Source organism: Panthera leo, chromosome A3 (genome assembly GCF_018350215.1).
Source record: "Panthera leo isolate Ple1 chromosome A3, P.leo_Ple1_pat1.1, whole genome shotgun sequence".
Classification (NCBI taxonomy): domain Eukaryota; kingdom Metazoa; phylum Chordata; class Mammalia; order Carnivora; family Felidae; genus Panthera; species Panthera leo.
This window is the reverse complement of record NC_056681.1, coordinates 100,829,736-100,852,526: the sequence shown is the minus strand read 5'-3', so window position 1 is coordinate 100,852,526 and position 22,791 is coordinate 100,829,736. Positions and strand designations below refer to the sequence as shown.

Below are 22,791 nucleotides of genomic sequence, written 5' to 3'. Positions count from 1 at the left end.
AAATGTAGGAAAGCAGGACAAACTTACACAATTAAGAGTGCCCTGTTCCCACAAAGGGAAAAATTATAAAATTCCTATTTATACCTTGGTTTTTATAAATAACTTTTCAAGGCAGTCTATCATTTTTTACATTTATTTATCCAATTATTTTCCTTCAGTACTAATCACATGGCTTAAGACAACCATAGGTCCAACTATGTGACAAGATTTACTCATCACTTTGGCTAATCTAATACAATCAAGACAAAGATGATTGAAAGCTATGTTCTCATCCCTACTCAGTGTTTACATTTTCAATTTGTTTGCCATTTATTTTTATGGTATCAGGAGGAAAAAAAACCCTCAAATAATTGCACATACTGTTAAAGAAAGATAAACAGCTTGTTGGTAGGCAGCACTATAATGGTGTGGCTTGATATGTCTGCTCATGGACAGATAATTAAAAGTTCTAATTTGGTCTGTAAAAGGCAGCTTAAAGGTGTCAATTACACTATGCAGTGCATGCTGCCTAAGAGTCCAACACATGAGACTATAATTAAGAGCATTCTATAAAAAAGTGGTGAGGCACAACACAGGAAGGTGACTACTATGATGATGATTACTCAGATGTCCAAAACGGCTGAAAACCTTACCACCTAGGACTACAATATTTTGATAGAAGCAAATAGTAGCATTCCCCAGAAATCACGAAGACTTGACCTTACAATCTTATGAATATCATGGAGGCAGAAAAAAATTTAAATATCCAAGTTTATAAATATTGTATATATTGCATTTGAGCTCCTTTGCATTATTAAAAGTTAATTTCACTTCATAAAATGGACAGAGATCTTAAATTTGGAATTAACTGGAAAGCAAAATGGCACACAAGTTTTTATATAAATACAAAGAAATCCACTTAGTAAACATAATCCATTTAGTCAACATAACTGTGTCTAAATGAAAACCCAGACCTCATAGAGCTATACCCCAGAATTCATTCTAGTTTAGTTCCTTAAAAAATATTAAAATAAAAAAAGTCAAAAGAAGGCTGTAAGGGGGCAAAAAATTCTACATTATCCCATTATATTATACCACTCTTATTTTTAAAAGTCTTAATACCTTAAAATAAACAAAATGAGACTAGACAAAGACAAAACAGAAAACAACAGCAACAACAACAACAAAACACTAAAGTCAAAAGGGACAATCATGACATTCAGAGTCAATTTACTGAGTGCATAATACCCATGTCAGTAGTGTTCAAGGTACAGATCAAGTATTTTAGACAGATTAAGAAATTTAGGATGGGAATAAAAAGAGAAAGAATAAAATGGTCTAAGATTGATTCTAAAGAAGTCACTGAAAAGGGCCATCTGGGTGGCTCAGTTGGTTAAAGGCCTCTTTGATTTCAGCTCAAGTCATGATCTCACGGTTTGTGGGATGGAGCCCAGCGCCAGGCTCTGTGTTGACAGTACAGAGCCTGCTTGGGATTCTCTCTCTCCCTCTCTCTCTCTCTCTCAAAATAAGTAAATAAAGCATTTAAAAAAAAAAAAAGTCACTGGCAAGGTGAACATGAATCTACTCGTAAAATATTAAAATAGAAAAACTGGAATCCTGAAAAGGTAAGGTTTGTATTTAAAAAACAATAAAAGGACTGTTTCATACTGTGAGTAGCAAACTAAATTGTGGCCTATTGGAGCTTGGGGCTTCTTAAGAGCTACCTCAGCACCTAAGGCACAGCAGCTGCTCACAGAGATTCACTCAAAGGAGGAAGGGGAAGGCACAAACAGAGCACACCCTTTTTCGTTTCTAGGGGCAGTATACACTGAAAACAATTTTCAGTATATTAATTGGTGGTAAATCTACAAAGTACAGTATTTTGGGGGTCAACCCTGACCTTTCAGAACAAAATAAAGGTTCAGACAGGTGTGTTCTGATCCAGTGCAGCAAATCGCGGCCTAGTGTGCTGCAAAACCAACCATGGGGGGAGGGGGGGAGTTTATATTTAAAAATGAAATTACATGGTACAGACTAATAGTGCTCCTAGAGCAGAGAGCTAGATCAAAATGAGTGGCATAGGGAAGAAAGGGAAGACTTCAAAAATACACAATGAGGCAAGACTGAGAGAAATGACCGAAAAAAAAAGAGGACACAAAACACCAGTTTTGAAATGTCTGTGAGACAGTCCCACTTTATAGAGCCTGTTCACTCCCTTCTAATTCAAAATAGAATTAATCTCTAACCATCTCCTTATTTATCTCTGAAATGAATGACTGAACCAGATGAAGTTTCTTTTAGTCTTTAAATGTAAAACTTCATACTTAAAAATCAAACTCAAATTTCCACCTTTCTCTCTCATAAACTTCCTATTTTCTATTTAGTTCCATAACTGTCTACCTCTCACTCATGCTCAAACCTTAGATTAACCTTTGATTTTTCCAACCCTTCTCTCCCATTCTGCCAGACTGCATCCATGCACCGAGTCCTGGCAATTCTTTCCCTCAGGAGATCCCATGCATGGGTCCCTTTACAATCTCTACCACCACTACCCAAAGACAGGTCCCTCTTTCCTCAGATCTAAGTTGGCACTTAACTAGTCATCTTGCCTGTAGCCAAACTGCACTCCCAACTCCAGTCAACCTAAATGCTGCTAATCGGTCTCCGATCAAGTCCCTGCCCAGTCCCTGTTCGAAATGTACCACCCACCCAAGTCATTCAAGGTCTTCTCAGTCTACTACACTACTTTCCCTGGTATCTAAGAGTCTGTAAACCCTGATTCCAACTTTAATTCTTTATTCTATTTCTCCCCACCCTGGTCCTTCCTTGTTCCCAGAATGCCTCTTGTATTCTCACTCTTCTGCATCTTTTTTCTTGCCAACCTCCACTCCTGGCACTTTGTCCTACCTTCCTACTATCCTCATTCAATCTCTGTTACTGAAACTTGACAGGTTAGAAGACTTGGTTTCAAATCCCACCCCTTCTTGCCAGTACCACTCAATCAACATTGGCCAATATACATGGCCTTGCATTATAGGGCACTGTTTGTTAAAAACACACCAATGTCATCTCCCTAACTAGACAGAAAGTTCTTAGAGCACGAGAACGATTCCTTCTCCTTTGTTAACCCCCACAAGAGTTAGCCTAGTCCCACATATATATATAATTGGCGATTAGTAACTATTGACCAGGTGCTCTAAAACTCAAGTGAAATAACAACCCCACACCCCCAGCCATTCTTTCTAAAGGTTTCTTCTCCTCCCATTTCTCTGAACTGCTAGTATTTATACCAACCAGAAACACTGTTATACTGTGCCAAGATAATGACTTTCTTTTCCCCTCTCAAATGTACATGTCTGGTCTCATTAGCCAACCAAAGTTCCTTGAAGATTGTTTCTTATACCTTTTGAATATTCCTTATGGTGTTACAGGCAGACCACTGGGCACAGAATGGTAGCTAACATACACCAATTAAAAAAGATACCTAATAGTCAAAATGTCTTAATTAAGACAGTGCTTAACACTACTTAAAGGCACAGACCTAAAAAAAAAAGGGGGGGGGGCACTGATCTTAAAAATAACAAATACACCTTGTTAAAAATAACAAATACACCAGATTTTAAAGCCAGTTTATACCAATTGACTATTTAATTCCCGTAACTCTTGCAATGTAAGTTACCAGTTTACTGAAGAAGAAATAGGTTAAGTAAGATTATAAAACCACTCAGCAAAGTGGCAAACACTCAAACCCAGATTTCCCTAGCTCAAGGACAATATTTCATGGTCTACTCTCCAAGTGGCAGACTCATTTTCTCATCTTCTATCTCCCTAACTAGCCTCCAAGTTCCTAGCGGGCTAAAGCCATGTATAATCCTTCTTTTAAATCACTCCTTATCTCCTCCTGAATACCTTCATATAATCACTAATAAGTTCATTATTATACCATGTGTTAGCTAACCTGGATTTAAATGAAATTTAAAAGTTAAAAAAAAAAACGATAAGAAGATACTGAATCTATATAGATCCCACAGATAGAGCAAACTCTTCAAAGATAACACACAGCCAGACACTGTGCCCCAAAATGAGAAGAAATTACCATTCAGGCTCAATGTTAGGTGTTAAAAGACTTTGCAATACAGTCTTATGGACTCCCAGGACAAGGCTACCTAAGAACCACTCTGAGCTCAGCCATACTATCACCAAACCCAAATAAGGCGAAACTATTATTTCTAAAAGCTTCAGGTCTTGCTGGAGATTCTAGTCTCTGTTCTTTGTGGCATTAGACGAGCATCTAATCCAAGAGAAAGGACAGATGTTTATGCCACTCTTCTACAAACTCTTGGAGCTTTCCAAAAAATGCCAGTCTAGAGAGCATCATGTCCCTGGTATCTATCAACTTCTGGGGGTTACACAGAGTACCATGGGGCTCCAATACACAGCACAGGGCCGGGACCCTCTAGAATTCTCCCCTATACTGCATTTTAGGGTCATTTTCAAAGATTTTACAGATGAAGAAGCAGGGCCCCAAATAAAAACAAGTCAGTTTCAATGTCCTAAGTGAATAGTTTACTAAAACAGCATTTTCACTTTCCTAACAACTAAGAGACTAAGACATGGAAACAATGGAGATTTCTCTATATACTCTAGTATGATAGTATCACAAAAGTATTAGCAAGCTTCTCCTTCACAAATATTATTATCCAGGGTTAGAAACAACTTAAGATATAAAATAACCTTAGGAAAATGATTTTATTATTCCAAGCATACAAGCAATTTCATGTAAGTTCCCAAAGGTAACATGAACCAAATTATATTTTTTAATCTATAGATTAAGTTGTCCTAACAACTCAGTATTTGAACTGTTTGAACATTACAGTTAGGAGGCAAGACAAAAGCTGAGAAATAAAGGTTTGGCTAGTCAAGAAAACATTGCAAAGAACATTGCTATTAGTCTAACTTGCAGCTGCTCAACTATAATAGCCATCTATCACTTTTGTCTGGATACAAGTTTTCCTTCTTAGAACTCTCTCCTCTGTATGATCACACGGCCGTACATCTCCGTACACAGGGTAAGCAAAGACAGCCCAAGGTGGCCAATGGACTCCATGCCCTGGCCCCTGTTACTGATTCAAGAAAAGGTTTATGACCCTTACCAAGGCAATACAGACACTCCCTGGTAATTTTGTTTTTGAAAATACAAGGGGAAAAAAAGGCATGTTCCTGTCTTTAGGATCACTAGCAGGATAAGGATGACATGAACTCCATTGGCCACCTTTAACTTCCGTGTAGAGAAAGCTCCTCTGAGAATGAAGCCAACCATGGAAAGCACAGGTGAGTGAGAAAGAGAAAAAGACCAGTCCTTATGGTACCTTCTCTAGTCCTGGAGCCAGCTGGCCTTACCTCAGCCTATTTAGTCATGAGTCAACAAAGCCCACTTTAATTAAAACTATTTGATTGCCACTTGCAATCAAAAGAATCCTGAGTAATATACTAGTCTCCTGGTGTATTGAATGAATGAATAATGAGCCAAATAACAAAGAATTATCTCCTGAAAGAGCCTGGAAAGGAATGGCTGACAAAGTTAAATCTGCTTCTAAACCTAACTGGAAATGCCCACACTAACCTATTCTTCTCACCATCTAAAACAGCCCAAGTAGTGCCTTAACTGCTCTATTCTTCTCTTAGAGTATTTGAACAATGACTACTGTTATCCACCCTAACTTTTCTGACCTACTTATCTGCTACTTTCCACACTAGATGTTAAATGTAGATATCAAATTTTATTCAATTCAAAATTTAAAGTCCTTATTCTCTCAATCTTGTTAATATTTAGCAAAAAGTTCAGTTGACAAATGGGAGACCAGATACCGCAGCTTACTCCAAGTACACCAAAGACTGAGACTGAATAGGTAAACTATTCCTCTACCAAACTCTGATCCTTTAATAATTCATTCAACATCACACATTCGACCCTGGGAGGCTCTAAAAAGCACAGGGAATTTACGTGCATAAATAAGCATACTTTTCAATATATACAACTCAAATTCTAGAATGAAAAGTTATACCTACCATGTGGCCCTGAATCTGTGTTCTGTCTACTGATACAAACCATACCATAGAAATTAGTGAAAAACATGACCACCACAATTTGCCTTTTCTTTCATGCTTAATTGCCTACTTACCTTCTCATTTATTACCTTCAAATTTTAAAAACTGGAAGCAGTTCTGCAACTAGTAACTAAATATTCTTTGAATCACCAAAGAGAGAAAGATGGACGGTTATGGTTTAAATGAGTTTTACTACTAGGAGTCATACCCCTCTCTCTCCCTCCCTCTCTCCCTCTCCCTATTCCCCCCCCTCTCTCTCTCTCTGTCTCTCTCTCTCTCACACACACACAAGGAGTTTTAGAAGCTAACAAATACATGTATTGATCACTCCTACAAATTAAGTTGTCTTTACCAGCTTGCAAACTGCAATAATACTAAGCTTAAATCACAGTAAGTAGAACTACATGTTCCGTACCTCAAAGTAAAAAGGAATAGTGACAAATTACCATTTCCCTGAATTTTCTTAAAAATTTTCCTGGAAGCAAGCTAGCATCTTTGTATGAGGTAGAAGACTAGGTGGTCCAGAAATAAGAAAGAGTAGGAAGGAGATTTCTTAGTGAGTATCCTTTTTTATTATTTGAATTTATACCATTTGAACATACTACCTACTCAAATAAAATTAAAACTTAGAAAATTCACTGAGACTCATTTTCAGAAACTACATTATAACTCTCTGTAATAGCCTAGAAATAATTTTTTAAAATACTGCACACTTTTGACTCTTACAAAGATAGTAATTTTCCAAAATATACTTCAGATACATCATAAATGCTACCCTATTGTTTCAGTCCATTCTCTACTCACCAAATGTGAAATCAGAATACCAGCAAAACATGATATACAGTTCTTTTTTGCTCTCCCTTCCAGAACAGAAGTGCTAGTGGGAAACAAAATGTATTTGCCAAAAGAAAAAAATTGCTAAAAAGCATACAAATAATCACAAGTCAAATCACCAAAATTTATCCATACTGTTAATTAAGGGTTGTCCAAAGTATGGTTTCCATACCATTGATGCAAATGGTGACTTTAATTGTATGTGAAACAATATTTTAATAGTTATGAATTTGCTTTTAATAGTTTATTGTACCTAGTACACCAAATCAATGACTTCACAAATACTAGTGCCTACAATGAGGCTAAATCTATTTAAGTGAAACCATGAATCTATCTGGGAAAAAAAAAGAGTGCATATGTGTGAGTAAAGTTTGAGAACCACTTGTGCATTACCCAAAGATCAAGGGCTCACCAGGAATGACCACCAAACAGAATCAACCATACTGAATCCTAAATTAGCTCAAACTTCATGCATATGGGGGAACTCACTGAAAAGCTGGTACAACTAAATGACACCACTGCTCTCCTCTTTCTTAAGAGTTACGGAAATTAAGCAAACCTGAAGTTTAAATAAAGTAAGGGTAAGACTCAGAGCTTGGTACAATCCTTGAACTTCTGGCTAATGACGCTAAAAAATGGTATTCCTTTCCACAGACCTTTCATGTGCTGTCAACAGTCATGTCTAATCCCTTTTACCTCAGACACCTCACTCTGCAGGCTCTGGCTCACTCTCCCATCCTGCAATCTACCACCCTAAGGTTTCCAAGGCAGTTCTAGGGCCTGAAGAAAGCCTTTACAGTCGATCAGTCTCCAGGAAGAGGAATGAATCAGGCTCCGGCAGAACTTCTGTTTAGTATTCTCTGTGATTCTTTACTGCCTCTTCGCACTTCTGTTACTGCTATGTTGCCCCTCAACCACCAAAACACTGGCCACGACCCAGTCGAAGCCTGCACTTATCTGTCAGAGCCTTATACTCTGAAATTACTCCTCGGTCTCAGGCCTCACACTCCCATTAAAAAATTAATTAAAAAAATTTTTTTTTTCCTTCTCCCAGGCCGGACTTGGTGAGGAGTGGATTAAATGGCAGAGCACAAATTAATCCTCCAGGTGTGAGTGACCATCCACCTCACCTTATTCTCCCAAAGGTATCTGAATTAAGAAAAGTGCATTTTAAAAGAAATAGTTAATTAAAGAAAGTTTATATGAAAGAATTCTAGGCTATATAGAGGCAATTTAGAGCAGATGAAAAGAGATTTTAGGGCTCACTGCAGGACTACTTCCAGGCCATCTGCCAGGCGAGCCCCCTCTGGGCAGTCTCACAATCTGGAATAAGAGTGATGAGGGTGGACAAGGGTTGTCAATGGGCTTCCTAACTAAACTTCATTTATGCATGATCAGTTCCCACCACAAACTACCCTAACTGTCCTCATTTAGTATGGTTTGCGCACTTTAGAAAAAAGACATCTAAACACAAGAAAATGTAAATCATCCTCAAAAACTATACTGATCCCCTGACTGTAGCCAAAAAGATACTTCCAAATCAGACAGTTACTCGCCATCAGTATGATGCCATGTTGGGGAATCCATATGGTTCCCAAGATTCTACTTTATGCACATTACATTCTTACAAGAATATTATCACAATAACCCCAGAGAGTGAGATCCAAAGCCCTGACAGATGGTCCCAATTGGAGACCCTCTCTCATGTCACAGGAGCCCACAATATCAATTGCCTAGACAAGCACATTCACTTGAAAACGCAGTTCTAAATTCAGATTTCAGTAGACCTAACTTTAGAAAGGGTATATTTAAGATACAAATGTAATACCCACATCCTGAGCAAAGAACATTAGAAATTATCTGCTTTGAAAATTACCATAACCCAGATACCAAAGCATGATGTTTGCCTTCACACCTAAGAACACATAAGAAAAACCATTCTGTTTTGGAAACTAGACGTGGCACTTGCAGTATTTATTTTTTCTTTTATGTTTCATAACTGCCTTTAGTCACTTGATCCTATTAATAAAGAATTCAAGAAAATTAAAGAATTGCAATATCAAACTGCAATTTGGTAGACACAGTAAAAAACAGGTTGAAAGTGGAACACAGGCAATTCACCAAGTCAGACTGTTTGACTAGCATGGCACAATCTGTGGCTAATACCCTCAGACCACATATATTCCTTGCAAAGTTACCTGATACCAAGCAAAAACAATTTGTCTAAAACAAACTCCTGCTCCAGCAATTTCTGGCAATTATCTTATCCGTCCAGGATGGGTCCCAAATTCCCTAAAATGAGGCTTGCAACCACATCCCCTTCAATTAATATCCCCCCCCCCCCCCTTACAGGAAGGTATTTCACTTTTCATCTTCTCTCTCAAATTCTGCCTATCCATCCCCTCAATCCTGACCTGGTCCCTAAAAAGGAAATGCTCCTTCCACCTCTCCAAGTCTAGACCCTTGACTCATTCTCTTCCTTTCAGCCTTTAACAAGACATAGATTCCCTGGAACGGATGGACAAGCAGGTGGACACACAAGGGCACGTGCACGCGCGCGCGCACACACACACACACACACACACACACACACACACCTTTCCCACCGCTTTACTTAAACAGCTTTAGGCTTCCCTACACTTCAGTTTACACAGTTTTCTTAACTCCCACTAATCTAGTTTATTTTAACTCTATGAAGCTCCAAGCACAGAGGGTCACTGACTCCCAACAGCCCAATACCAGCTGACCAACTTCTCTTTTTCTAAGCTCCTACCCTTTTCTGTTTCTGCTGGCTCCTCCATGGCCCTCCACTCTCCAAGAGTTCAAGGTGTGGTTAGACCCTGGAGTCTTTCCTCCCTCCAGCCTACATGACTTCCTTCACTCTCCTCTGTAGCAATGATACCAGGGATCTATATTGGACCTCACTTTCCCCTCAGATTCTAACTATGCATCTTTGGCCACCAGTAAACATTAAGCCCTTGCCTCCATCCTCCTTGGCCCTTCCGCTTTGTCCCACAACCAAATTCACCAGAGCCTTCCCAGGATTCGCACTCAACTCCCACCTCCACTTCCCCCTTTACAGGCAGCCATCTAGGTCTGCTTATGTTTCCGTATTAATATTTTAACTCCTATTCCCACTATGGTTGCAGGCTTGCTCCTTCCCCAGAGTTCCAAAGTGACTGCCATGTCCAGAATGGGATGTTATGGACTCCCTTACATGGGCTAGCACTTGCTTTCAACTGAAAGGAGTCATGAAAGGAGGGCACAGAAGGAAGGAGAAGCTCAGGTGGTGCCCCTGCCTTCACGTCACCTGCCAAAGTCCTGCATTTCACCCCAAATACCAAACTTTCCTTTCCATAAATTTCTGTCCAACCTAGCTGAGAACACTGCCCCAAACTCTTGAATAAGTCCATTAAATAAAATCCTTTTTTGATCAGAAGAAATCACCTCTATGAATACTGCAATTAAAGGTACCAGACCTTCAATGTTATTGAAAAAAACAAAACCAAAAACCCTTCCCAATCAGCTTCCACAAGCTAACTTCGGCGAAGTATCTGCCCCCAGGTCCTAGAGCAATAACAAAATAATCTAGGTAAAACACCTTCTATAGAAAATCTGTTTTCTAAAGGGAAACAAGTAAAAATCTGACCAGGTAAGGCAAGTAACTAACAACGCGTGCCACAGTTTTCTTCAGGAAAGTTGCCTGTTCTTCCTCATGCTACACTAGGAGAGCTGAACAGCTCGATTCAGCTAGCTTCCTAGGAATCAGGTCTGTGCTGCTGCGGAATTGAAGAGCTGCTTCCTTCCACACAGCAGTCAAATCATGAAGTTGCAGCAGCGGCTGTTCTGTTAACCCGCAGCTAAGAATAACACTCGACTTTCTAATTTTAAAAGAAAGAAAGAAAAGAAAGACAAAAAAAAAAAAAAAAAAGACTTGGAAAGTAAGTCCCTGGGTCAAGGATCTGGGGCACGAGAAGAGGAAGAAGGGGCTTCCTGCACTGACCCTCTTATCACCCAGACCCTTGGGTCCAACGCAATTAGCGCACCTTCAGCCCGCGGGGACAACCCGAGAGCGCCGGGCGGGGTGAGGGGCGCCCACCTCGGGAGGGCGGCAGTTTGCAGGTGCCACGGACTGGCCACCCACGCGTTTAACCCGGCTGGAACTCGCGGTTCGGGGATGGGTTTCCGGGTGGATCGCGCTCACTCTCAATTGACAACGAGGTCGGGGCAGGTTCGAGGGAAACAGGAGGAAAAGTCACAAGAGGGCTGAGGAGGAGGGGGTCTCCGCGCTTCGGGGGGAGGCGGGGACCCGGCCCTCCAAAGGGCACCCCTGCTGGCCCGCCGGGGCCCGAGGGGCCGGGCCCTGCCCCGCGCGCCCACCCGGGCCGCCCTACCGTGGCTCTGCAGGATCTCGTGCTTGAGGCCGCCGGTGTAGTCGATGAGCTCCTCCAGGCCGCGCTCGCACAGCTGCCCATAGCCCGAGAACTTGTGCAGCACCTTCTCCAGCTCGCGCTCCACCGTCACGCACTGATCCATCCCGGAGGCGGCGGCGGCGCCAGGCTCCCCGGCGCCCGGGTATCCGCAGCCGTTCGGCCCGGGCCCAGCCGAGGCCGCGTCCTGCTCCTCGTCCCCCAGGCGGGCGGCGCGGGCGGCTGAAGCGGCCAAGGCAGCGGGCGCGCTAGCCGCGGCGCCGGGGGAGCCCCGCGCAGCCAGTGCCCGCCTGCCCCATGCCCCCCCCACGGCCCCCGGGAGCGTCGCCGCCGCTCCCGCTTGCTCTCCCCACCCGGCCCCGCGACCCTGGTCCTCACTCGCCGCGTTCGGCTGCCCGCAGCGGCGCCGCCGATTGTTTTTGTTTTCACGGAAACCGACCGATGACCTGGTTCTCCCGGGCGGCACCAAGCGCCGCCGACCCGAGGGGGGGGGGGCAGCCACCCCAGCAAGGGAGAGAGGCGGCGCGGGCTGTACCAAGCGCACACTAGAGGGGGGGCAGCCTGGAGAGCGCGGGCGGAGGAACGCGACAGGCGTCCGCTCGCGCCGCCGCTCTAAAGGTGTGGGCAGTACCACGCGGGTAAGCGTGCAAGGGAGAGGGCGAGGGTGGAGCAAGAACCCAATTGGTCCAAGGAGCTAAATAAGGAACTTTGGAGACAGCCCCGGAGCTTGCAGAGCGCTACAACTACGCTCTCCGTAAACAAGAGGGTGGAAACCGTCCCTAACCACTCCGCCCAGAAACGGGGAAAAAGAACCAATGGGCGCGGAGTATACCTAAGGAACAAACGTCCTCCAATCCCTGACCGAGGCGTAAACCTTCAGCCAATCCGAGTCTAGGGGCCAAACCAATAGTCTCGCTGTTGGAGGGGGTGACTTTGGAGTGCATACTGGAACCAAGTTGTTTCTGGAAAGCCATGAGGGAAAATAAGACAGAGATGAAAAGGTCTGTTTCCTGTAGGAGTTCGCTCAGGTCATAATTTATGTCATCTCCCCATTACTCCTGGGAGCACTGTCATTCCGAAGTTTTGAAGGCTGGACTCGCCGCCCCGGACGAAAAACCGACCCGGGCGGGGCGGGTGGTGCTGCGGGAGGGAGTCACTGACGACAATTCCAGGCGGAGGTGATGCTGGAGGGCGGGGGAGGAGAGCTGCTTGCTAGCCTCGCGGGCTGGCGCCGGGAAGGGCCCGGCGCGACCAACGGTGAAGCCCGGACGCGGGCGCCGCGGGGAGGTCACACTCCCCACCCCCCGCGGGCCTCAACCCCACGGCCCCAAGGCCTGAGACCTCTCCGGACCGGTAACCTCCCCACCGCGCGGACAGGCAGCTTCCCGCGGTGGAAACTCTCGTGGGAGAGTGGCTCCACAGCCTGGCTCCCGCTGTCGGGCGCCTTATTCCATCGATACGAATTGAGTTACCTCCTCTGCGTAAATTCTTCCCCGGACTTGCCGTGGTGCCTCCAACCTTGGCCTGTATCCCCTTGTTCACTAAGCTTCAGTGGCGCAAACGTTACCTTTCCTCCAAAAGCCATGTTAGTAAATTGCTTCAGAGCCTCTGCATTTACCCTTTCCTTTGACCGTACACCTTTCTCATCCTGAAGTTCTCAGCTCACTTGTCCCCTGAGGAGGGCCCTCTCCCTGACCACTAATAAGGCCTCTACTTTCCCACACTCCTCCGTGGCTGTATCATCTTAATCATATTTATTATGCTATCAAGTGTATCCCCAGTTTTCGTGTTTTCACCCCATTTATTAAAAGTTTAAATGATCTGGTTCATTTATCCGTTTACTTTTCTCCTGCACCTCTCCAGTAAATCTCTATAAAGGCAAGGCTTGCCTGTCTTTTTCCCGGCCCAGGAACAGTGCCTGGCAACGTAGTAGGGATTTTTTTTTTTTTTTTAAATTAAGGTGAAATATTTTTGTGTTTCAGTTTCCTTTTTTTATAACTTGCAAATAATTGGAATTAATACTTAATTGGATTCTTAGGAAATTGAGATAATATATCAAAACACTTGTAGTAAGCACGCAATAGCCACATGATAAATGGTGGTGGTGGTTGTTACTATTGTCAGTTCCCAGATGCAAATCTGGGATGGCAACCTAAAATGCAATCAGGTTGGCGTAGTCCCCAATCCTTCCATTCATTTCTTGGTGATTCTCAAGGGCAGCCCCAGACTGCTATTACATATCTCCTTTCTCCTCCCCACCTAACCCATTTAACTTTCTCTTTCTTGACAGATGGCCCTGATTGCAGTATCACTGAGAAGATAAAAAAACTCAGCTCCAGCATCCTCTGCCACTCTTCTCAAAGTATTTGTCTGCACCATCAATTTTGTGAACTGTTGTCAAGTACCTGGAGGAACAGGAGCCTCTTTTCCCTTCTAAGTTGCCAACCCTTGGCCTGCTGGCTTCATCTCACCTCCGTCCAGATCTTCTTCCCCTGCTTTGCACTAGGTTCCTCCTTTCTGCTTTCAGACTGAATGGAACTCGCCTATCTGGGGAGTTGGGGTGGGGGGGGGGCGGTGAGGGTGGAGATAATCTTTATTTATCCCTTTCCAAGCTGTTTCCCTTTTTCTCTCATTCCTTTCACAGCCAAAATGCCCAGACAAATCCTTCACACTTGTTCCTCCCTTTTCTCCAAGGATCTCCTTGGTAAGCTCAGTCACCTTTTTCACAGTGTTTTTTTTTTTTTCCCCTTGACCTCACTGCAATGCAAGAAAATTATGACTCACTTCCACTTGTAAAATTCTCCCTTGACATTGCCCTAGTATGGTTCAGTCACCCTTTCTTCCTTGCTGGCTCTTCTTTCTCATTTAGCACTCTGGGTGGGTGGGCATTTGCCCCAGGTTCTATTCTCAACCTTCTTGTTTCTCTTTACCAGCTGTCCTGGGACAACATATTACAATTGCCGTTTTCTCCATCCTTGATCTGCTTCATAAACTCTAACTTCACATTCCCTCCAACCAGCAAGACATCATCGTCCAGAGGACTCATTACCTCTAGTCAGCATGTCAAAAAATATTGATACTTCCCTTCAAAATCAACTTGTCTCCCTTTTACTCAGTTTTTGTCTGCATTACCTTGCCTCCCAGGTACGACTGCCACTTTTCCATCCTCATCTTTAATTCACCTATAGGACTCTCAAAAATCTTTTCTTTATCAGATTCCTCAACTCCACTAGTGTGTTTCCATTGCCACCTATCTTGCCAAGATCGCTTTGCTAAGTCAACTGCCTTCATTCACCCCAGAATCCTTGGTGTTCCCCAGGATTTTGTCCTCATCAGTATCTCTAGGGATACAGATTGTCTCCTCCCTTTTTCAATTCACCCTCTACATGTAGTCAGATGTCACGTTCTATTGAATCTAACTTCCTAATGTCCTAATGAGGCTTTTTAACTTCCACATTCTCATCATCAGTACCTCAGAGATATTTCCAAGATTATAATTGCTTCTTTTACCCCTACGGTGACATCAAATAAATCTTCATTCCCCTAAAAAGGTTGTTATAATAATTAAGTGAGATATAATTCATCTATCGCACTCAACATAATGCCTGACCCACAGTAAGAACTATTATTATACACTGATCAGATATAATCATACAAATACCAAATCATGTTGTACACCTGAAACTAATATAATGTTACATATCAATTATACCTCAATTTAAAAAGAAATAACCAATTGCTCCCCATTTCCTGCAGCTCCAAGTCCTAACTCTAAGCTGCATCTACACTGGTCTGCCCGGTGTAGTAACCCATCACAATCCCCCCACCCAAACACTGGACGTTTTCACATTTTCAATGTGAAGTAAGCACAGTTCATGTTTTTTTCTTCTCCCGGAATGCCTTTCTTTGTCCTCAGCCATTGAAATCTTCCCCCTTTCTTCAAGTAACAAGACAAGTCCTCCTTTATTGGTACCTTCTAGATCTTGGCTTGCACTCTTCAATATGGTAAGTCACCAACTCTATGTAACTTTTTAAATTAAATGAAATTAAAAATTCAGTTCCTCGGTTGTACAGGCAGCATTTCAAGTACTCAGTAACTACATGTGGCTAAGGGCTTCTGTTCTAATCAGTATAGAGTGAACACTATCATCACTGTAGAAAGTTATATTGAACAGTGCAGATCTAGACCATGACCACAGTGGAGTTACCAGCCTGCTATAGGACTGCTATAGGACTTCTCTGTGTTAAGTCATTTAATTCCTAAGTGCATAGTGCTCTTTTCTTGGTTAACTTTTCCAATATGTTCCTTGTTTACTCAATTAGATTGTTAGCTCCTAGGTCGAGGCTGATGTTTCTTTTTTATTTAATCAGAATACAAAAGGTGTTTTAGGTGTTAAAGGAAGGAGCATAAATAAGAGAAGAGGCTTCAAATTTAACCAAGGAGAGAAAAATAGTACTTGTAAGGGCAGAGATCTTTATGTTCCCTCTTTAGTTTGTATTGGCCCTTCCTACCCAGTGCATAATTGCTTTAAGCCTATACCTTGATTTCTCAGAGTAGGATCTCTAGAAGCAAGAGGGGAAAAAAATCAGTTTTCAGAACAACTGAAAATTATTTATCTATGGTTGCATTTTTACCACACAACAAAAAAGAATTCACACACAAGGCACCTGGGTGGCTTAGTCCATTGAGCATCCGACTTCAGCTCAGGTCATGATCTCACAGTTCGTGAGTTTGAGCCCCATGTCAGGCTTTGCACTGACAGCACAGAGCCTGCTTTGGATTCTCTGCCTCCTCTCTTTCTGTCCCTCCCCCACTTGTGCACACTCTCTCTCAAAAATAAAGAAACATTAAAAAAAATTCACATACAAACACAAACAAAAACCCCACTCTAGTATCAAACTAGACTCCTGCCCCACTTATTCTGTTCAATCTGGAGAACCTCTCATTTACAATCATTCTGGACTTTGGTCTTTCCCTTCACTTTAAATTGGATTCTCTGTAACATTTAAGTAAACATGAATGAAAAGAAAGGGAAAATGTATACCCTTTGTCTTCTGACCAAAACACATATTCATTGTAAAGAAATAAGAAAAAAAATACATAAATATTTTGTGATCTCATGAAATCACAGAAGCCAGAAAAAAATGTTTTAACATTTGGGGTGAATTTCCAGAATTTTTCCTGTGTGTGTACATATACCCATATGTGCATTCTCATAAAAGATAGCTCTTTTTATATATATTTTGTAAACTGCTTTTGTTGTACACTTAACATTTCTCTAAGAAAAAAAAAGTTCTTAGAACTGCTTTTGTTTTTTTGAGTAATCTCTACACCCAACATAGGGCTTGAACTCATGACCCCAAGATCAAGAGTCATACACTCTTCTGACTGACCCAGCCAGGTGCCCCAGAACTGCTTTTGACATCCTTTGAAATGTTTAATAGCTGTTGTACATAACTAGAGCTTAGCACTCACCCTTATTCAACATATCTCATATATATTTTTTTCATTCTCATTTATACTTACAAACCTGAAATTACACAAAGGCAAGATAGAGAAAGTCAAGGGGCACATGGGTGGCTCAGTTAGTTAAGCATCTGACTCTTGATTTTGGCTCAAGGCATGATCTCACAGTCATGGGATCAAGCCACACATTGGGCTCTGCACTGACAGCGCGGAACCTGCTAGGGATTCTCTCTCTCCTCTCTCTGCCCCTCCCCTGCTCAGGCTCTGTCTCTCAAAATAAATAAATAAACTTAATATGAGAAAAAATCAAAATTTCATCTTTCAGATTTGAGACTATTTTTAAAAACTGCTTTAAAAATGTACTTTCATGAAAAATACACTTAAGAAAGATTGTTTCTAATCATAATCATAAAAAAAGACCTTGTAGAAAAGATCTTGCTAATTTACTGACTGTTGTAGCTCATGGTTAATACAAAAGTAAGAGTAAACTGACAAAATGGATAATGAAATACTGAATTACAAAAAATATTCCTTCTCATCACTTAAAAAAAGTCAATGTTCATCATTTTCAAGCTAAAAAAAATTTCCACACATTGCTGGAAATTGTTACTAAGACCACTTTAATAAGTAGGTAAAAGTACCACGACAAGCAAAAAATATCCTTGTGAATGTTTTCCACTTCTTTTACGTCTCCTGTGTGGTTTGGGGCACATTGCCACTTAAATGCCTGTCTGCTGGCTGGTTAGATGATACTCGCCTGCCATTATGACCTACTGTTAGGAATTGGATGGGCAGTGTTGACAATGACTTGTCTTGTGTATCCACCACCCCCTTCTTTCAACCCCACTAATGTTTGTAACAGACTGCCTCTCTCACCAGCAAAACTTCTCCAGTGTAGCCTTCATTGCTTCCGGGAGCCAGGACACTTGTAATTTGTTGTCCACCAATTAAGCTACCCCCCTTATAGATCTCTGTGAGGATGGTGTGCAGGCATTGCCCTCATTCATGGGGACCAACCTTTAGGGAGGTATTTATACCTTTTGTACCTGTCCCCACCTCCCCAGATGTTATTGGCCCAAATTTTTTTCTTTCTGGAATCTGGGGTGTCTTTCTGTGCTTTATTTCCTGCTCACTCTTTTGTGTGCTTTACCAGGTGTAGCAGGAAGGGTGCTAACACTGTAACTCTGAAGTAATTCATTCAACCCCTCCCAACCTAAGTTTCCTTATCTATAAAATGAGAAGCTTGAAATAGATGACCTTTTAGGTCCTTCCAGTTTTAAAATTACAGAGATGCCGATGTTTATTAAGCAACATGTGAGGTGTGTGACACAACCAAACAGGAATGAACAGATGCACCCTCTCTGCTTTTGAAAGCTTTGAGTCTGAATCATTATTTCCTCATTATGGAAATGCAGTGGGGTTTTTTATTTTTTGCTTTATTTAGCCCTAATTATAATAATAGCTACCATTTATTGAGTGCTTACCATATGCCAGGCACTTTGCTTTAAATATGTGATTATCCAAAGCAACCTTTTGAAGTAAATATTATTACAGTTATCCCCATTTTACAGATGAAGAAATTGAGGTATAGAGGGGTTAAGTAATTTCTCCAAGATTACACAAATAAGACATGGTGGAACTGGAATTTGAATTCGAATCTGACTCCATAGCCCACAAGCCACTATGCCCCCAAAAAGCAAAGTTATGCTTTGTGATTATTTGTTAAGCACAGGATTTCTACTACAACAAAGGGTCATTTACCCTAGGTAGTGTGGTTTGGTATCAGGAGCTCAGGACTAAGAGTCACAAAAATTGTAACACTTCTACTTACCAACCTTAGGCAAGAACCTTAACCAAACAGCCTTTATTTTTTTTGATACCAATATCTGCTCTACCTACCTTGTAATATTGTTGAGAGTAATATTTATACTTATGAAGTGATATGAATATATAGTAAATATACACTTAACCAGTAAATATATGAGTGTGTGTATACATATATATGTATATACATTTGTATACATGTATATACATATATATGTATACAAAGCATTCTGTAAACTATTAAGCCCCATAAAAACTTAAGGTATTGTTATTTCTTCGTTTTATGTATGCATTTGATTCATCTATTTAGGTATCTTCCTGTGCATCTGTTCAGTGCAGAGTCTAGGCTGTAAATTGCTACAATACAAGATTCATGACTTTTGACAACCTGGGGAGATTCTAGGTAGTAAACTAAGCAAATATTTAAAAATGGCCTTTGGGGCACCTGGGTGGCTCAGTTGGTTAAGCGTCCAACTTCAGCTCAGGTCATGATCTTGCAGTTCACAAGTTCAAGCCCCACATCGGGCTCTGTGCTGACAGCTCGGAGCCTGCTTCGGATTCTGTCTCTCTCTCTCTCTCTCTCTCTCCCCCTCCCCGACTCATGCTCTGTCTCTCTCTCTCTCTCTCTCTCTCTCTCTCTCAGAAATAAAGAAATATTAAATAAAAATAAAAATAAAAATGTCCTTTTAAGGAGACTTCCAATTCAACTGACATGAAGTAATCCCATTCCTCTGGGTTTCCCTAAAAAGCCCTAGACATGGCACAAAAACTAAGCACAGTAATATTTAGGAAGGTAAGAAGGTAAGGAGAAGTTGGGCTGCATAGGAATCTGGAGACTTGAGGAATGACACAATGGTAAGTTTCCCAGTTTCCTTATTTCCTCTCATATCTCAGAGCACTATAACATCCTCCAACCCAACACTACGAATGAGCACAGGCAATAAAAGCTCAGCCTGTTCTCCCTAGCCAAAGGATGGAAAAAAGAGTGGCTTAACAAAGGAAAGCCTTATTGGCAATTTTGTCCTACTTAAGCCAAAGACAGAAAAGCTACATGGTTTTCAGCAGAGCTGAGCAAACAAGGAGTTAATTTTCCATTCGACCTTTCATAATACATGGACATGAGAGGCAGCATTCCAGTTCCCCTGCAGGATGGTTTTGGCATAGCTGGAGTGGGGAGCTGACCTTCCACCTCCTGCCTGGCAAATGCAGGTGGTGCTCCATTTTCCCCAGCAGGTGGTATCAGCAGATTGATAGGGGAGCTGAGTTTATGCCCCCACTCAGATGCAACGAGACAGTGGGGGTTGGTGCCCCACTTTCACTGGGAAGTTGTCAATGGAGTAAGGGGAGAGCTGAACTCCTACCCCACCCATTTGCAACAAGGCAGTGTGAGTCAGTGCTCCACTTTTGCCAAAGTGGTGTTGGCAGGGCTCAGAGAGAAGCTAAACATACACACCCAGCAGCCCATGTGCTAAATCTCAACAGGGGACTTCCTGCTTTAAAAATAAATTCATAAATAATTGATTAAAAAGGATCTAGAGCTTTATAATGTAATACAGTAAAACCTTGGATTGAAAGTAACATGTTCTGCAAGTGTTACGCAAGACAAACAAATATTTCTAATAAATTTTAACTTGATAAACGAGCAATGTCTTGCAATACGAGTAGTACGTGATGCCAAACATCACATGATCACAACTGAGCAGGTTTCCTCTCTCTCGCTCTCTCTCTCACTGCGGGATTGTGGGTGATTGCTAATGAAATGTCACATTTCTGCGAAATCCTCAAGAGGAGGCAAAAATCCTCATTGGATACATTCGTTGTTAAATTTACACAAAAAGAAAAAATTCTATTCAGCCAATAGATAGCAGTAATTCCTTTAGTGATAGTGAAAGTTGTTCTACACAATAACGCTCCTCTCTCTTGTCTCCCTCATACCAGCCACAAAGGTTTTCAAAGGTAAGTGCAGATTAATTTGTTTATTTTTCTTTATATTTTATATTTTTGCTATTATTTTATATTATATTAAATCATATAATTTTTATATGAATATTTTTGGGTTGTAGAATGAATCATCTGAGTTTCCATTTCTTATGGGGAAATTAATCTTTGATCTACAAGTGCTTTGGATTACAAGCATGTTTCTAGAACGAATTATGCTTGCAAACCAAGGTTTTACTGTATCCAAAATGTCCAAGATTAAAAAAAAAGAAAAAAAATCACTCATCCAAGAATGAAGAAAATCACAACGTGAATGAATGAGAAAAGACAATCAATAGATGCTAATAATGAGATAAATCAAATGTTGGAATTGTCTGATAATTATGTTAAAGCAGCTATCATAAAAATGCTTCATCAATCATTTACAAATACTCTTGAAACAAATTGAAAATAAATATTACAGCAAAGAAATAGAAAGTATAAAAAAAACTAAATGAGGGACGCCTGGGTGGCTCAGTCAGTTGAGTATCTGATTCTTTTGTTTATTTATTTTTGAGAGAAATAGAGCACAAATGGGGGAGGGGTAGAGAGAGGGGGAGACACAGAATCCAAAGCAGGCTCCAGGCGCTGAGCTGTCAGCACTGAGCCAGACCCAGTTTCAAACTCAAAAACTGTGAGATCATGACCTGAGCTGGAGTTGGGCACTTAACTGACTGAGTCACCCAGGCATCCCTTGACTCTTGATCTCAGCTCAGGTCTTGATCTCAGGGTTGTGAATTCAAGGCCTACGTTGGGCTACATGGCATGAAGCCTACTTAAAAACAAAAAACAAAACAAAACAAACCAGCAACAACTAATTCGAAATTATAGAACTGAAAGATACATGAGTAAAATTAAAACAAACCAAAACCATAAGAGCTCAATAATAAAGTGAGGATAACAGAGTTTAGAATCAGTGAACTTGAGGAACAGACCAATGGAACTTACTCAAGCTTAACTATTGGAGAAAATAGTCTGGAATAAAATTAATGGAATCTTAGGGACTTTGAGACATATAATTAAAAAAAAAAAGTAGCAATCATATCATTATCACCAGAGGAGAAAGAGAAGAACTAAAAAAATATTCAAAGAAATAATAGTTGAAAACTTTCCTAACTTGGCAAAGTACATAAACCTACAAATTTAAGAAGTTATTTCACAAAAAAAGACAAACCCAAAGAAATCCACTCCAAAACATACAATTAAACTTCTGAAAACTAAACACAGACAAAATATTTTGAAAGCAGCCAGCGAGAAATAACTTTACTTATAGAGGAACACCAATATGAAACACAGCAGATTTCTTACCTGAGGTTCTGTGGAGACCAGAAGGAAGTGGCACAATATTTTTCAAATATTAAAAGGACTGTCAACCCAGAATCCTATACCCAGTGAAATATTCTTCAATAATGAAAGGGAAATCAGTTTTATTAATTTTTAGTTTATTTTTATTTTTAAAGTTTATTTATTTTGAGAGACAGAGCACAAGCTGGGGAGGGGCAGAGACAGAGAGGGACAGAGGATCCCAAGCACGCTCTGCACTGACAGCAGTGAGCCCAATAACCATGAAATCATGACCTGAGCAGAAGTCAGAGGCTTAACCAACTGAGCCACCCAGGCACCCCAAAAAGAATATTTTCTAAACAGAAAGACAATGGTAAAAGAAGGAAACTTAGAACATCAGGAAGAAAGAACACAATAAGCAAAAATATTGCTGTATACAATAGACTCTGCTTGAGTTTTATAAATTTCTAAGTTGACAGTTGCAAAAATTATAACACTATTTTATGTGGTTCTAAATGTATGTAAAGTAGGGGCGCTTGGGTGGCTCAGTCAGTTAAGCGTCCGACTTCACCTCAGGTCATGATCTCATGGTTGGTGGCTTCAAGCCCCGCGTCAGGCTCTGTGCTGTTAGTTCAGAGCCTGGAGCTTGCTTCAGATTCTGTCTCCCTCTCTCTCTGTCCCTCCCCCACTCACTCTCTGTCTCTATCAAAAAATGAGTAAACAGCAAACTATATATATTTAAATGTATGTAAAGTAAATGTTTAACACAATTTTAAGCAGGGAGGGTATTTTTTACCTGTTGTATAGTTTTTTTAGTGATTGCTCTAGGTATTACAGTATATATACATATCACAGTCTACTGGTGTCATCATTTTACCAGCTTAAGTA

The 22,791-nt window shown here is 41.2% G+C and overlaps 1 protein-coding gene and 1 long non-coding RNA gene across 15 annotated transcripts in view; one reads left to right on the top strand and one right to left on the bottom strand.

Moving 5' to 3' along the window:
• RMND5A (required for meiotic nuclear division 5 homolog A) overlaps window positions 1-11,623 on the bottom strand; it is a 78,580-nt gene extending 66,957 nt beyond the window's left edge. For 2 of the 10 annotated variants that reach the window (XR_006200815.1, XM_042932948.1), the window contains exon 1: window positions 11,316-11,623. Coding sequence is in view for 9 of the 10 variants with exons in the window: in XM_042932948.1 (XP_042788882.1) it covers window positions 11,316-11,457 (142 nt within the window). In the remaining variant the exon portion in view is untranslated. Of the gene's footprint in view, window positions 1-6,891; window positions 7,109-11,315 lie in introns of those variants that run through there. The other 8 variants (XM_042932943.1, XM_042932942.1, XM_042932947.1 and 5 more) reach the window with 6 other exon arrangements.
• Window positions 11,624-12,256: 633 nt separating this feature from the next.
• LOC122216298 overlaps window positions 12,257-22,791 on the top strand; it is a 29,612-nt gene continuing 19,077 nt past the window's right edge. For 2 of the 5 annotated variants that reach the window (XR_006200817.1, XR_006200816.1), the window contains exons 1-6: window positions 12,536-12,936; window positions 13,642-13,857; window positions 13,996-14,055; window positions 14,285-14,495; window positions 15,268-15,356; window positions 20,581-20,598. This is a non-coding gene — a long non-coding RNA (uncharacterized LOC122216298). Of the gene's footprint in view, window positions 12,353-12,535; window positions 12,937-13,641; window positions 13,858-13,995; window positions 14,056-14,284; window positions 14,496-15,267; window positions 15,357-20,580; window positions 20,599-22,791 lie in introns of those variants that run through there. The other 3 variants (XR_006200819.1, XR_006200818.1, XR_006200820.1) reach the window with 2 other exon arrangements.